General features: G+C 35.3%; 1 protein-coding gene across 1 annotated transcript in view; it reads right to left on the reverse strand.

The window, feature by feature from the left end:
* The window catches only part of LOC141331699 (basement membrane-specific heparan sulfate proteoglycan core protein-like), a 45,744-nt gene that overhangs the window by 16,887 nt on the left and 13,295 nt on the right, over nucleotides 1-15,562 (reverse strand). The window contains exons 5-9 of the mRNA XM_073836732.1: nucleotides 15,275-15,550; nucleotides 14,889-15,173; nucleotides 14,520-14,798; nucleotides 14,132-14,392; nucleotides 13,642-13,880 (exon numbers count right to left, since the gene is read on the reverse strand). Of these exons, the coding sequence (XP_073692833.1) occupies nucleotides 13,642-13,880; nucleotides 14,132-14,392; nucleotides 14,520-14,798; nucleotides 14,889-15,173; nucleotides 15,275-15,550 (1,340 nt within the window). The remainder of the gene's footprint in view (nucleotides 1-13,641; nucleotides 13,881-14,131; nucleotides 14,393-14,519; nucleotides 14,799-14,888; nucleotides 15,174-15,274; nucleotides 15,551-15,562) is intronic.

The raw sequence follows: 15,562 nt of genomic DNA on the forward strand, positions 1-15,562 counted from the left end.
AAAATACTGTAGTTTATATTTATCCTTCCCATTTCTATTTGTCTCTACTCAAATTAATTGTCAGTGTATCTAAAATTGTGTATCTTAGAAAAAGAAAAAGACGAACTACCTCTTAAACATGCATATCTTAATTTGATGTTGCTTTAAAACGCTGAAATATATAATGTATTTTATTGTGAAGGTGAAAGTTGTCGAGTTATTTAACTGCCTGCGGCGCCGTCAGGATCACTTGATTTTTTCCCCCTTAATAAAGTGGATACAGCTTACAATACTCGTTCAAGAGTACGGCATTGCTCAAAACTATGCTATTTTACATATTTCTGTTATTTGTGTACAATCACAATTAAAAAAAAAAAACAGATGTGTAGGCTATTTGTAAAAAAAAATAATAATGGAAACAAGATGCTGGTTTAAGGGCGCATCACAGAAATTGCCTAAAATTCTGCATACAGGCTTGCTACTTATTAATTTGTTAAATTATTATTCATTCAGAAAAGAAAAACATATATATCTTATATGGGCCTATTTTATTTATTATTATATATAGGTTTATTGGGTTTTTCTCTGTGCATAAGCTCTGCGCGTGAGGTTCTGATATTTATGCTGCTTCTTGCTTGTGTATAATTAATCCCTGAAAACGAATTTAGCGGTTTACGTCAGTTGTCGGTTGGAAAAATAAAATAACTGAAATTAACATTTCTATTTCCGATGCAGTCTAATAAATGTTCGTCAGGAAAACAAAGAAAGAAAACAAAATAACAATACAACTGCACCTGCTTATGAATAGGCTATCTTTTTGCTATTTGAACCATAATTTCAGGAAAGAGGAATCATTGAACTATTGTACTGGTATTTGTGACCAACGCCCCCCTAGAGCTGGCCATGGTGTTTGGCTACAGAATGTTGTTCCTTGCGCCACCTGGTGGATATTATATGAAGTGCAACAACGTTGTAAAAAATTCAAAAAAAGCCGCTGCGGTAGGACGCGTGCCCACGCGTGCCGAATTGCAGGCTGCCGCGTGAAAATAGACGCATTTTTAATGGCCAGATCTGATTGTGTTCGAAATGTGCTATATAAATAAACTTGGCTTATATATAATGATTATTGTTTCACACGACTGAATATTTACTGGAACAAAACAAACTACAGAAGTACAAACCACATTAGGTTAAAGTGTTTGAGAAATGCACAGCCTCACTTCCTGTTTGACGCTGAGAACATCGACTAAACCCTCACATTGTGTTCAGGTCATTTTGACCCAGAGAAAATTTTAATTTGTTCCCCAAAAAATCAAGTTAATGTCATCTCATTGGACTAAAACCTGCTGACGTTGCTCACACAGGGTATTTTCTCCAGATAACCGGCCTACAAAAAAAAAAAGAAAAAAAAGAAAAAAGAAAATTATATATAATATATAAATTATATATATATATATATATATATATATATAATTAAATAAATATGAAATAAATTAATACATTTCTTGTTAAAAATAAGAATAAAAATTCTTGTTATGCAACATTGTCACCAAATATTGGATTCAATGGTTTTGTCTGCTTTGTTTTCTTTCAGTAAGGACAAGCTTTGATCAGCATCATTGATCAGAGTCTAAAGTACACTAGTGTGATAAAGCTTATTTTTTTATTGACAAAAAAATTCCACTGTGCTAATTAAAGAAAACAGCTGCCGAAAACAATGGATTTAATATTTGATCCAATAAATGACACGGAGACAAACTTAAAAGGGTCTCAGAAAACAGAGGACAGTTATAAAATTAAAATAAAAAATAGAGCATCATTTGTTGGCAGATGTCGCTTGCCTGGTATATTGTGTTAAATGCAAATCAATTTAGACATTTTAAGTATGATTTAAGCATCTTGTTTCTTTTCTTTTCTTTTTTTTTGTGCCACTATATGGACAATTAATTTTTGATAAGAGGGGCAGAAATAATAAAAAATGTAATGCAGACAGTGAGAAACGTGTGTGTTCAGTCACTGTTCTCAATCTTGCAGGTTTGCATTGCACAACATCAGAAAGATCAGGTCCTTCCTAACAGAGCATGCTGCACAACTCCTCATACAGGCCCTGGTCATTTCTAGGATGGACTACTGCAATGCTCTTTTGTCCGGTCTTCCAGCATGTTCAATCAGATCTCTACAAATGATTCTGAATGCAGCAGCTCAGCTGGTCTTCAATGAGCCCAAAAAGGCCCATGTCACACCTCTCCTTATATCACTGCACTGGCTACCAGTCGCGGCTCACATTAAATTCAAGACACTGATGCTGGCATATAGGACAGCCACCGGCTCATCAACTTTGTTCTCCTCTCTTTCTTGATCTTCCCTTTCTAGCCTGTACTCTTCTAACAACGCCTGATCTATATGATATTATGAGCACTTCCTATGTCAATCTGCCTCCTAAGGATGAATCTCTTGTTGTATTCCCCAATTGTAAGTCGCTTTGGATAAAAGCATCTGCTAAATGAATAAATGTAAATGTAAACTCTCTGAGCCTCTGATGGAAAGTCCATTTAAAGATACAATATCATACAACACCAAACTCATTTTAACACAAATACTTCTGATTTAACTGAACTACGTGAAATAGAAACAACAAGAAGTACTACAACAAAAACAGGCAAAAGCACATGTCCACAGAGCCTCCATCTTTCACAAGCAGCACAGATAAACACATGTTCTCTGAAACTCTGTATCTGATTCACACATAACATATCATCACATTGAATCTGAACAATAAAGAAAACCAGCACTGAGACCCTCCTACACACAGCACAACCATCTTCAGCTGAATACTGTATTAACACCAGAAATAAACCAAAAACAGAAGATAGTGTAGAATATAATGAAATACTCACAGAGTATGAGAGGCAGTGCACTGGAGCCCATACTGACACATTAATGGACTGTTTTAACAGCGCTGTGTGCCCTAAATCAGACACTTCCTGTGTTTCACAATTCGAGAAGAGATGAGGGAGGAGACAAAACTCTACACAGAAAAAAAAAAAAAAAAAACATTAATATTTACTCTTTTAGTGCATGCAAGTTGTTGAAACTGTTTTTCTACTTAATAACCCAGAATCACAATCTAGTGTGGTTGTTCGTATTGAAATATATAAATAAAGAATAAAAAATAAAAATAAAAACAAAATATATGTTTAAGATATTTAACTTCTCTTTTGGTACATCATACTATCAGAAACAAAATATGAACACCAACACATTTATAAATGACTTAAAGTAAGTTGCATACTGTCACACACAAGTGATGCAAATTGTCTATTAAAAGCTATTGATTCAGATTAGGAGGAGTGATGATTCGCCACAACATTAAAATGTTTATTTCTTCTCTAAAAGGTTATATGACAGCGGTTACTTGCTAGACCAGGAGACTCAGTGTATCTTCAGCAGGATTCTTTATTGAGAATGTGCTGTTTGACGCTGCAGTCATTCAGTCTGAATAAAGCAGTGGAACATTTTAGTTTAATATATGTTTTAGCAGTGCTTACAGGTCAAGATTAAGCAACCTTGAAGTATGCAAAGGATATAAAGAGTTATTAGGAGCCTGACCAGTTTTGCATGCAGTCCAAACAGATAAAAGTCCATAGAGATAAAAAGCATTCCACAGCATAAGTAGTTCAGATCATAAACACTTGCCACAACTTCTGGAGCAGGGCCACTAAAAGCCATCAAAAGGTGATCGTATAAGGTACTGCGTTTGTTCAACTCTCAATATGGAGAACAAGAACAGGAAGAAACTTCTCACTAGAAATCGTGCTTTACCAGTCGGTACCAGCTTTATGCACTAAGTAAAAACAGTCAATTTTGATTTCATGAGGACTCTGAAGTGAACCAAAAAGGAAACTTGTGAGTGCTTTTGATGTTTGTAATGTTAATGAAATCAAGTCAAAACAAGTGGCATTTAAGAAATGTGGCACAAGCAGTTTCACTCAAAACATTTCACATAATTAAGTTATGAAACAAAAAGTTAGTTAAAATAAAAATCAAAGACAGTTTCTGATTGTGAAACATTAGTTGAACATGTTCATATGTGTGATGAACTATGGCTTTGCTTTTTCTGCAAGGAACTGACTTCACACATCCGCTAAAAATGACACTGAGATAAACGGGTTAAAAATAATTGAAAAGTGTCTAAGAAAACAGAAGTTAGTTCTGAGAAAAACTTGAGCATCATTTGTTGGCAGATGCCACTTGTTAGATATATTGTGATTAATGCAATGACATTTAGAGATTGTTATGTGTGATTTAAGCATCCAAACTGTTTTTAAATATATTTATTATTATTAACGGCTAGTTGACTATTAGGCTAATTATTAGACTATAAACCCTAATTATTATTTTTTTTATTATTATTATTATTATTATTATTATTATTATTATTATTATTATTTTTATTTTTATTATTATTAATATTTTTTTTTATTATTATCATTATTATTATTATGGGCCACTTAAGAACACATGCATGTTTGGTCACTGTTTTCAAACTCTAATGGAGAGTCTATTTAAAGATACAACATCATACAACACTAAAACTGTATTAACACAAATACGTCTGATTTAATTGAACTACCTCAAATAAGAAGAACTAGCAAAAGCACATGTCCACAGAGCCTCCATCTTTCACAAGCAGCACAGATAAACACATGTTCTCTGAAACTCTGGATCTGATTCACACATAACATATCATCACATTGAATCTGAACAATAAAGAAAACTAGCACTGAGACCCTCCTACACACAGCACAACCATCTTCAGCTGAATACTGTATTAAAACCAGAAATAAACCAAAAACAGTAGATAGTGTAGAATATAATGAAATACTCACAGAGTATGAGAGGCAGTGCACTGGAGCCCATACTGACACATTAATGGACTGTTTTAACAGCGCTGTGTGCCCTAAATCAGGCACTTCCTGTTTTTTACAATTTGAGAAGAGATGAGGGAGGAGACAAAACTGTACACAGAAATACAAGAAACAGGAAGAAAAAAAAAGACATTAAATACATGTAGTCTTTTCATGCATAAGTTACTTGAAAAGACTATTTCACAGAAAATGTTTTTCCGAAATTGTTCTTATAGTGCATTGTTTTGTTCTTTCACACTGACACACATTACAGACAGACCTGTCAATATAAGGTCATGAGATGAATCCTAATGTCGGCCTACTTATTCCCGCTCTTATTTGAGTTATTCTCTCGTCTACAATTGCGTCCCAGTCAATTAAAACTAATCTGCAATTGTGCTTCTAATGATTAATATAAAGAACAAGTGATCTGTTGTTTCTAGCAATTTCTAGCAATAACTGCATATTTCCATCTATTTTTAGTTAATTAAAAACATGATTTCTGTAATATGATCAGATAAAAATCTGCAATCACTTTTTTTTTTTTTTTTTAAGGAGCCTGACCAGTTTTACAATCCAAACAACATAACTGTACCATGCAGATACTTCATCGAGATAAAAAGTAGTATAAGTAGTTCTGGTCATAAACACTAAAGACTGGAGCAGGGCCGCCAAAAGGTGATTTTCTAAGGCATTGCACTTGGTTTAACTATCAATGGAGAACGAGAACTGGAAGCCTCTTACTAGAGATTTAACTTTACCAGTCAGTGCTATTGATCCTTTACTGTCAAATAAAAGAAAAGAAAACACTCAAAAATGTGACATTAGACAGGATTTCTAAGAAGTGGAAGTACATGAAAATGACATGCACATGTTGCTGTGAATATCTTGCTCTTGTGGTAGTGTTTTGAGGTTTATGAAACTAAAGATGGAGAATAAGAATAACTATCTCCCCCACCCTTGTTAAAACCATAGAGCAGAAACAGAGCAGAAGTCAAACCACAACCATCAGCTCGACTCTAGTATTAGGCCTCTTAACACTTCTGTCATTTTCTCACTACAAGCAGCTTCTAAAGTCAGCAATGCACAAATAACAATGTGTCTACAATGATGAGAAAGAAGACAGTGCAACTGTAAAATAAGTCAAATGTGAGCCATTATTGCTGTAACTCTAAATTTTTATTGTTTACTGTCCTTGACCTCAGAAATATGAGGCCCACTATTTAGAGACAACCCACAAAATACTGTGACTTCACTACAAGGTTCATCTACAACCAAACCACAGCACTGAGAGAAACATCTGCAGAACTTGCTTTAACTGTGAACAATGATGCTATGATTATATTAGAGAGGTTTCTGTTTTTATGGTTATCAAATCTTTATAGTATACCAAAACTGTTATCAGAGAAAGTAATGTTGATTTGCTTATATCTACAATAGTGGTCATGACTGCTGACTAGAGATAATGTTGCTTTATGAGTATCTATGGGGACAATACAATAAGGTATGTAAAATACTTGAAATACCAGAACAAATTCAAGCGAAATGGAAAAATAACAGCACCAATAATAAAAAAATGTTGTCAGATGTCAAAAAAAAAAAAAATATATATATATATATATAGTATGTTTGATGATATTTTGACTTGTAAGAGTTCCTCCTTTAATGGCTATACTAATTTTTCTACAGTGATCTACATTGAGCAGCAAATTGAAGCAGAACCCAGTGTCAGCAGGGCATGTACATATATGGGGAAAAAAAACAACATTAAACATTAGATTCAATATACAAACTGATCATAGCTGTCAGATCAAGCTGTTTTCACTCATGTAACTGTTTATATTGAAATATCAGCAAAACAAACCACGGCGCATGCGCGTTACAACGTCCAGTACATATTGGGCCTGATCCAGCTACATCAGGGGTTCCCAACCTTTTTTACTCCGGGGCCCCCCTCCTTCTCCGGCCAATTTTGCAAGGCCCCCCTATGCCTGACAGGTCATCTTATACTGTACTTCCACAGTAAAGAAAAAATAATTTATTTTTAAAGCTTTTTTATTAACCAAAACATTTGTTTTGCCTTAATTATTCTTCTACTGCATGTTAAAAAAAACTCAAAATTCAAATAAAATTTAAATTAAAACTTCAAATATACCTTATAATCTTCAAAGAAAACCTCTGCTCAATTCTAACTTTTAAAATTATTTTACTACAGACATTCTTTACAACTTAAGAGTACTTTTTCTTAAATAAGTGAACGTGCTCTACAACAGGGAGATACCAAAAGACCACTAAACCTATCCCTTTGAACTTGACTGACTGAATAGCTACTGTTTGTATCCATTAAAAAAAATAATACACGAATTCAAACTACAGCAAATACATTCTAAATCTGTTGAAACACATCGATGTGAAGGTTCGACCAAGACGGGATCAGTGAACTCTGTCAGTGCGCGCCTGCATGGTGCTCATAAACACCGAGTCTACTCCTCTTCTATGGGTGAGCAGCATCTATTATAAAACACTCACATTAATTTGGACAACTAGGCAAATGTTTGTAATTTCACGCAAAAATTCGATAGGGATCAGAGCCCCGAGAGCGCTTTTGTGAATCAATAGCAGACTTATGCGTGTCTCATGCACGACTCTGATTTACACGAGACATTAGGCACGCGCAAGTTCGTTATTATGACACTAATCATTTTTACCTTTTACCTTTACGACGGTTTGCTTCATGCATGCAGCCGAGAGATGTAACATTAGTTTGCGTACAGCATTTGGAAGTTTTGAGCCGCCATTCAGTCTGTATTTAACAGAGCGATGAGACTTGCTGCACCGAGTCTGAAGCAATCAATCACAGAACACGAGAGAGGCTGTGCTTTTATTATTCTCATTTAGCGCATTAATAATGAAATTAAACAATTATAGGATAATATTTACTTTAATTTTAAGATATCTCGCGGCCCCCCTGGAGGATCACTGAGGCCCCCTAGTGGGTCGCGACCCCCCGGTTGGGAACCGCTGAGCTACATCATCGCGCTACAGGCTGCAGCGAGGACTGACTCGATTATCCCACAAACCCACATGCAATCACCCGTGAATCTTATACCTGTTCAGAGTCTTCATACAGTAGATCTTCATCCGGCGCTGCGTGTTCAGCTCCTCCGTCCAAAAAAAAAAAAAACCGTGAAAAAGGTTTTGATAGGTGTGAAGTGTAATTTATTACCGAAACTGTAGTATTACTAAACGTGTTCAGACAACATGATGGGCAGAGGGTGTTCCAGATTGTTTTAAATCATTGCAGTTGATTACAGTTCATTATGTATATGATTTGCAAAACTAATAAATGCTTTCTGTAGAAGTGTTTTTAGTGTTATCCTGTTATGTCTTATTTAAAAATGAATAAATATACTTAAACCCCGTGTATTTCCGCAATGTAACATTGGAACAGAATACTAGTGGTTTTTTTTTTTTTTTTTTTTTTTTTTTTTTTTTTTTTTTTTTTTTTTTTTTTATTAGAACATGTAAACAACATAGTTACAGAAAGCAGGCATCAAAAACAGAGGCTCCAAAGATGGTTAAAGAACAAAAAAATAAAAGTAAGACATTCACAAGACGCCAAAAACAGATTCATAATATTTTACAGTTGACATTGCTTTTACATTTTTCACAACTTTCAGAGACTTCATTAATAGAGTGAGTTCATTAGAGAAAACCTTGTATAAAGGAGGAGATTTTGACAGTCTACACTTATGAATGAAAAATTTGCCATTCAAGATAATAAAATTAACAAAATTGTGAATATTTTTATCATCATTCTCAAAATAACAAATAATTTCCTTCATATTCAGTGTTATCGTTAGATTACTTTTGACTGAAAAAACAGAAAAACAATCTTTCCAAAATGTTTTTACACTCTGGCAATCAACAAAGAGATGACATAAAGACTCCTCATAGGTGTTACAAAAAGAACATTCTCTTCCAATATCCATAAAGTTAGAGAGCAACATATTGGTTGGATATATTTTGTGTAAAATCTTCAGGTGAATTTCTCTTACTTTGTTTGAAATACAAAATTTGTAAGGAAGCAGCCAAGCTTTCCTCCAATTAATATCCCTTAGGATGGAATTCCAATAAAATTTTCCTCTTGGAACAACTCTCTTTTTGTCATTAAAGACTTGTCTTATATCATTGTTAGTACATTTTTTATCAAATACATTTTTACCATTTATAAGGAAAATACAATCTTTATTATCAACTTTATAATAAGTCAGGTGGCTGCACATTAAAGTAACAAGACCAGAGGGAATAGCTTTGATTATTACAGAAAATTCTTTAAATTTTATAGGGAAGTTGAATTTAGATAAAAAAGAGTCATAAGAGTAAATTCTTAAAGATGAATCAAATAAATCACTCAAGTAGATTAACCCGTGATCCAACCATTTCTCAAAAAATAAACTTTTGCCTTTAACTGTCAGAATACTAGTGGTGTGCTCGATTAGATGTAACGGGTGACGTTTAGTAGACACGCCCATGATTGTGGTTTCACCTAGGTCCTTTAGTGAAGTGTAGAGACAGGGCCACGCATCATAATATCAAGGCTACGCCCACCTGGAAGTTGCCTCCTTGTCATTTCTGATTTATAACAACAAAGAAAGAAAGAAAAAAAAAACGGAACAATGTCTAAAAGCTGCTATGCGACAAGATGTTCAGTAAACAAGCTGTCAACCTAAAAAACGAGGGTTTAAGAAAACAAAAGTAGAGGGCAACGTTATTACTCTGAGAACTCCGCCCGCTGGAGGGACATTTAACAGCGACAGTAAATATTCATTATTAAACCATATCAAAGGTTTATTTTACCACCCTGAAAGGAGGAGATATATTGAGAAACTACATTTTATTGGTCTATGTCTGTGTACTCTTTTCCTTAACTTCCTTTTGTTGGAAAATGATCCAACTGAAATATGGCCCAACGTGAAATACCCAGACATCTCCAACTATCTGTGTCCTGAAACTCTCGTTTTTTTTTTTTTTTTTTGTCGACAGCTTATAAAAACGTAGTTAAGTGTTTTTAGCTTGTTTACTGTACACCTTGTTCTGTTTTTGTTGTAAGTCAGAAATGACAAGGAAAAGTCAATGGAGAGTGTTGGATTTGTCGTATATTCTAATTAAAAGTTGAGATAAAACGGAGAAATCAACGCCGTGGTTATTATTATGATCATGCAATTATAGCAAACAAAAATGCGGGGAAATAAAAGAAAGGAACGGAAACTGATGATGTTGATGGTTGTCAAGCATGAGGAGATGGGAGGGATTTACACTTTAAAGCCCCTGATTGGCTTAATTGTGGCCAATGAAATCTTTCAGTGGGTTGGTCAATGGAGATACAGCAATCACAGCCGCTGTTTTCTCTTTTAAAATTAGCATAGAGCAGTCCATAAAAGCCCAGATATTAAGTAATACAAATACAAAAAATGTTTTCAACTTTTACAAGATGTAAGCAAATCGTCATGCCTGAACCAGTAAAGTCTGCGCCTAAAAAGGTTCACAGAAGGCCATCACCAAAGGCTGTGACCAAACACACCAGCTCAAAGTAAAGCTTCATCTGATCAGCAAACCCAAAGGCTCTTTTAAGTGCCACATATTATCTTTAAAAGAGCTTGCTACAAAGTCTTTACACTTTATTTAATAAATTTATTTAGTTATCATTCACTTTTACTTAGCGTTGAATACTTCTGAATACTATATTGTCTACCGTCCCTAAACACACAATGAACAAACTAATCAAGGTCTTCAGAAGTACCAGAGTTTTTTTTTTTTTTTTATATTTCTCTTCTCAGGGTTGGATTTAAACTCTGCAGGAATGACATTGATTATCCCTTTCTGGACAATACAGCTAGACATAGTGAAGTTATAGTCGAAATTTTATTTTATTTAGGATAATTAATAATACATAAATGAAAAAGTAAAAAATATATATTTTTTTATATACTTTATATATATATATATATATATATATAATATTTATTTATTTAAATAATGCTTAGTTTCTTACCACATCAGGCTTTTAGACGGGCAGACGTCGTCTGGAAAAGCTCAGTGTCTTATAATGTCTTAATAACATAATATTTTATTGCTTAGTTTTATGATTACAGCTCTATTTCTAAACATACAATGCAATGCAATACAATACAATGATGAAAAATAAATGAACAAATACAATTATGTTCAGGCAGTCAAATAAACATATGTCCAGCAAATGTTGACTTGAAATATTTCCAAAAAAAAAAAAAAAAAAAAAGAAAGAAATACAAAAAAAGTTTTAAAGTCAGTGAAGATATTACTACATAATAGTTTTAGAATTATACTAAAACAACTTTTACTTGCTGAACAGGTATAAACTCAGACAACAGAAGTCTAAACAAAGCCATTTAATAATAATATAAAAAAAAAACACCATAAACAAAATACACATTTGACATCATTAATGTAATGCCATTATTAGTTGTTCATTGTATTTAAAACATAACATTTGTTTAGTCTTGTTGATAGAGGTCTGTTCATTAAAGTGTTATAATGAACCTGTTCCTCACATTCAATACAATTTTAATGTATCCAGTATTACGTATTGACATTTATTGATATAACTTTTATTGACAGTCAGGTTAAAACTGAGGAAAAACATCTTTGTGCTGATGTTTCATCAGTTTGAACATTTCTCATGAATGGGCCGGTATAAGGAGTTATAAACTGCTGTAAATTGTATTTATTTCATTTAAGAGTTGTATTAGTCCAGTGTCTTTAAAAGCCAACTTTCAATGGCTTACAGTGAATTTGACTGATATACTAAGAAACTCTTTTTGGAGTAGATGATGAGCCAGGAAGAGTTTCTGTATCGAGTTTGCTTGTTATCCATGTGTCGGTTTGGTTTCTCCCACAATCTAATATACAGCACAAGTGAATGAGAGTGTGTTAGTCTGGACTGTCTATGACCAGCCTGAGACTCCAGCATCCTGTGACCCTAAATCCAGTTTGGAGAATGAATGAAATATCAGCTTCCCTTGAAGTTTATTCCTCTGTTATGTGGCTTTGTTCTTCAGTTGATGTAACTGTGAAACACATACACACACACACACACACACACACACACACAAAAAAAAAACATTTATTTTCACTAATCATTCGGACACTTTCTGTTTAGCTTCCACTCCAATTATTGCTTATGAACCATTTGTTGTAAATATTGATCTATAATATATAAAAAGACTAAAATAATTTCTGTCAGTGAATGTAAATGGTTTGTAGGTAAAAACACTCAGAGAGAGACAGATCAGATATAAGGTGTACCTCTGTAGCATTTGAACAGCAGCACGACTGTAGACAGCAGATACGGACAAGCTGCCAGAAGAAAACTGAGGATGTTGAAGACAGAAATCTGACCTGAACGTGCCACTGAAAAACAGAAACACAATCACATCATTGAGCAACATTACAGAGATCCTAAAGGCTTTCAAAAAGTTTCAAAAGCACTGAAATATATAATCACATCTGTAATGTCCCCTTCGCTCTGAATTAATGGAATAGTTTACCCCACAAAAACTAAACTAAAATAAACAATAGAATGAAATAAAATAGGTTTTCATTTGTTTTCCAAAGAAGAAAATACAGGATTGGTGAACAATGAGAGAGTGAGTAAATTTTATTCTAATGTAGTTAATGTCCTCTTCATTAGGATGTTGGTTCTGAGCAGTGGCGATTTCTTTAAGACTGCAAGGGAAGCTCAGCTTCCCCTATAATGTCACAAAATTAATGGTCAAATTACGTACTATTGTATTAACATTTTATTGACTAAAAATGCGTTAGAAAACGTTCATCTCAAAGACGAATTCGTTCAGAATCAGTTAGATATAGCAGGTCGGCTGACTTAATTTTCTTCTCATACATTCCCGTAGCGTCACAGTGCATTTCCCCATTGAAGCCCAGCGTCAATTGACTTCAATGGGGCTGCTTTGAACGTTTTTTTTCAGTGCTTTGAAACTAGACGGTCATTGGATAAACGCTGCGATTATGTCCCGCCCACGGACGCTCAGCGTCTCTGGGGGTGAATGAGGAGTGGGCTGGCCTGGACGCTGAGCTTCTGCGTGATGATTGGAGGGTCTGTCGAAAGATTGCATGTCCTTTTGACTGACAGCGATTTTGTCCTATAAGGAATCGCTGAAGCTATTCGTTCGCGCTCTCTGCGGCCGCTCAGTCCCATCGTGGATTTCTCAAGTTCAGTCGAAATAAAAACTGCTGCAACCTATTTCTTTATATTTGCTTGGCGAAATTGCTTGATTTTCATCATACATTTCACACAATTATACACCACATTCCTTGTTTCACTTTTACAGAGTTTAATATTTTTTTTTTAGATCATTCATTCATATGAAACTGCACACGAAAAGTCACTGGAAAAGACGCCTAGTTGGTACGACAGGGTCACAGACCATTTTCTTGAAAAGGAACGTAGGGCAGAATTTACTTTTAAATAAATAGACAATTTTATGATGTAGACCGAAAATGAGCTTCCCCTATTTGACAGACCAGTAGCCGCCACTGGTTCTGAGGTGTTGATGATTTCACTGTATTTCAGTATATGTGATTTGTTAGTTATACTTTTGTTAATGTGAGTTATGTGAAATAATAAACACAGCTGTCAATAACTGATTGCTCATGAATAAAATCAGACTGAACTCCACTGACTCTCACCTCTGACTGAGATCCAGCTGTGGAGTGACTGTCCTCTCTCTGTTTTACAGTAGTAGAAACCCTCATGTGACTTTGAGACAGCAGTGATGCTCATTTCTCCTGTCGTCTGATTCTGGACGAGTGATCCATCTTTATAGAAATCAGCTCTGAGGATGGAGGAGTTTGTAGATCGATGTAAACAGTGTAGAGTCAGAGTATCTCCCTCAATCACAGGATCAACAGAACTCACCAGAATCACATCACCATCTACAACACAAGAGACACATGACTGTAGATTATTATTGTTGATTGTATACCTTGATATTCAGTATTCAGAATAAGTGTAAAATACCCTTCCAGAATCACAAGACAATCCACAACTGTTCAGAATTACAGCAGCTCATGTTTTTTTTCTGGTACTTAAACACATAACTTAATTCTTAAATGGTCACATTATATTTATTCCAAAACTGATTATTTATTATATTTCATGTAGTTTCAAGAGTAATTTGACTCACCATGTACAGTGATGTTGAGAGGATGACATTTGTCTCCAGATTCAGACTGACACCAGTAAACTCCAGTGTCAGATGTGCTGAGAGAGACGATTCGACATGTAGATCCTGTTTGTTTTGAACAATCTTCTGTGTTTCTGTCTGTGTATCTTCTCACTGTCCATCCAGAGTTACTCTGATCCTCACAGCTCAGAGAGAGAGACTCAGATGAGAAGTGTTGACTTCTGCTGGGACTGACCACCAGAGACACTGAAGAAGAAACACCTGAGAAGAAAAAAATATCATTCAAAACTGACAAAGAATTTGTGTTTTTGTAATAAAATCATATGTCACTAGTATGGAAATACAACTACAGATGAACTCAAGCACAAATAGTGTCACTTAGACTCACCAGTGATCCACAGTGGCTGTGTGTTACTGTAGTTTGTGTAATAGGCCGGCGGTCCTCTCTCTGCTCTGCACGTATAAACTCCTGTGTGCTGTAGAGCAGCAGGACTGAGAGTGTAAGAGCCTCCAGCTCCTCTGCTGCTGTCTGACAGATGATCATCATCTCTGAACCAGCTGAACGTCCAGCCTGTAGAGGAGCCTGTAACCTCACAGATCAGAGTCACTGAGTCTCCTTCAGTCAGCCACGGCTGTGGAGACACTCGCACTGCTGCCTGAGCTTCAGCTGAACAAAACATGAGGAGTTATAGAGCCACAGAGAAACTGAGAGAGAAGCTGTTCACACTGATAATAATGAACAAACACACAAACTCACCTGATACAGTCAGTGTAACAGCATCACTGCGCTGAGAGCTTTGTGTCCCCATCTGTCCTGTACAGGTGTATTTACCGCGGTGAAAGTCATCAACACTGCTGATGTTCAACTCTTGTGTTGAGATTCGGCTGACAGAGTTTTTATATTGGTAGTTTGTTCCCTCTGTTTCCCATCTGTATGTCCACTCAGTGTCTCCTCCCCACTTTATATCACATCTGAGGGTGACTGTTTCTCCTCTGAACACTCGTTCATCAGGCCGTACCGTCACCACAGCTTTAGGACTCACTGTACAAACACAGATTATTGCATTTATTTTAGATTTCAAGTTTTAGACATTTTGTATTGTCTCTGATCTGTGTGTTGCGTCACATACTATGTTCTCTCACCTGTAACATTTACCCACAGTGCATCACTGTATTGTGTGTAGTAGACTGGTTTTCCTCTTCCAGCTCTACACCAGTACTGGCCTCCATCAGACACTGAATCAATCTTCACTCTGTAGGAGTTTGTTTCTGTCTTCTTTGTCTCAGAGTTCAGTGTGTGTTTGTACCAGTAAAAGTCCCATCCAGTGGACAGATCCATGCGACAGGTCAAAGTCACTGTGTTTCCTGTCAGTGCAGCTCCTGCAGGATCTGATGTGAGTTCAGGCTTTGGCTTTAGATCTGCAGGAGAAC

Source organism: Garra rufa, chromosome 3 (genome assembly GCF_049309525.1).
Source record: "Garra rufa chromosome 3, GarRuf1.0, whole genome shotgun sequence".
NCBI classification, from domain to species: Eukaryota; Metazoa; Chordata; class Actinopteri; order Cypriniformes; family Cyprinidae; genus Garra; species Garra rufa.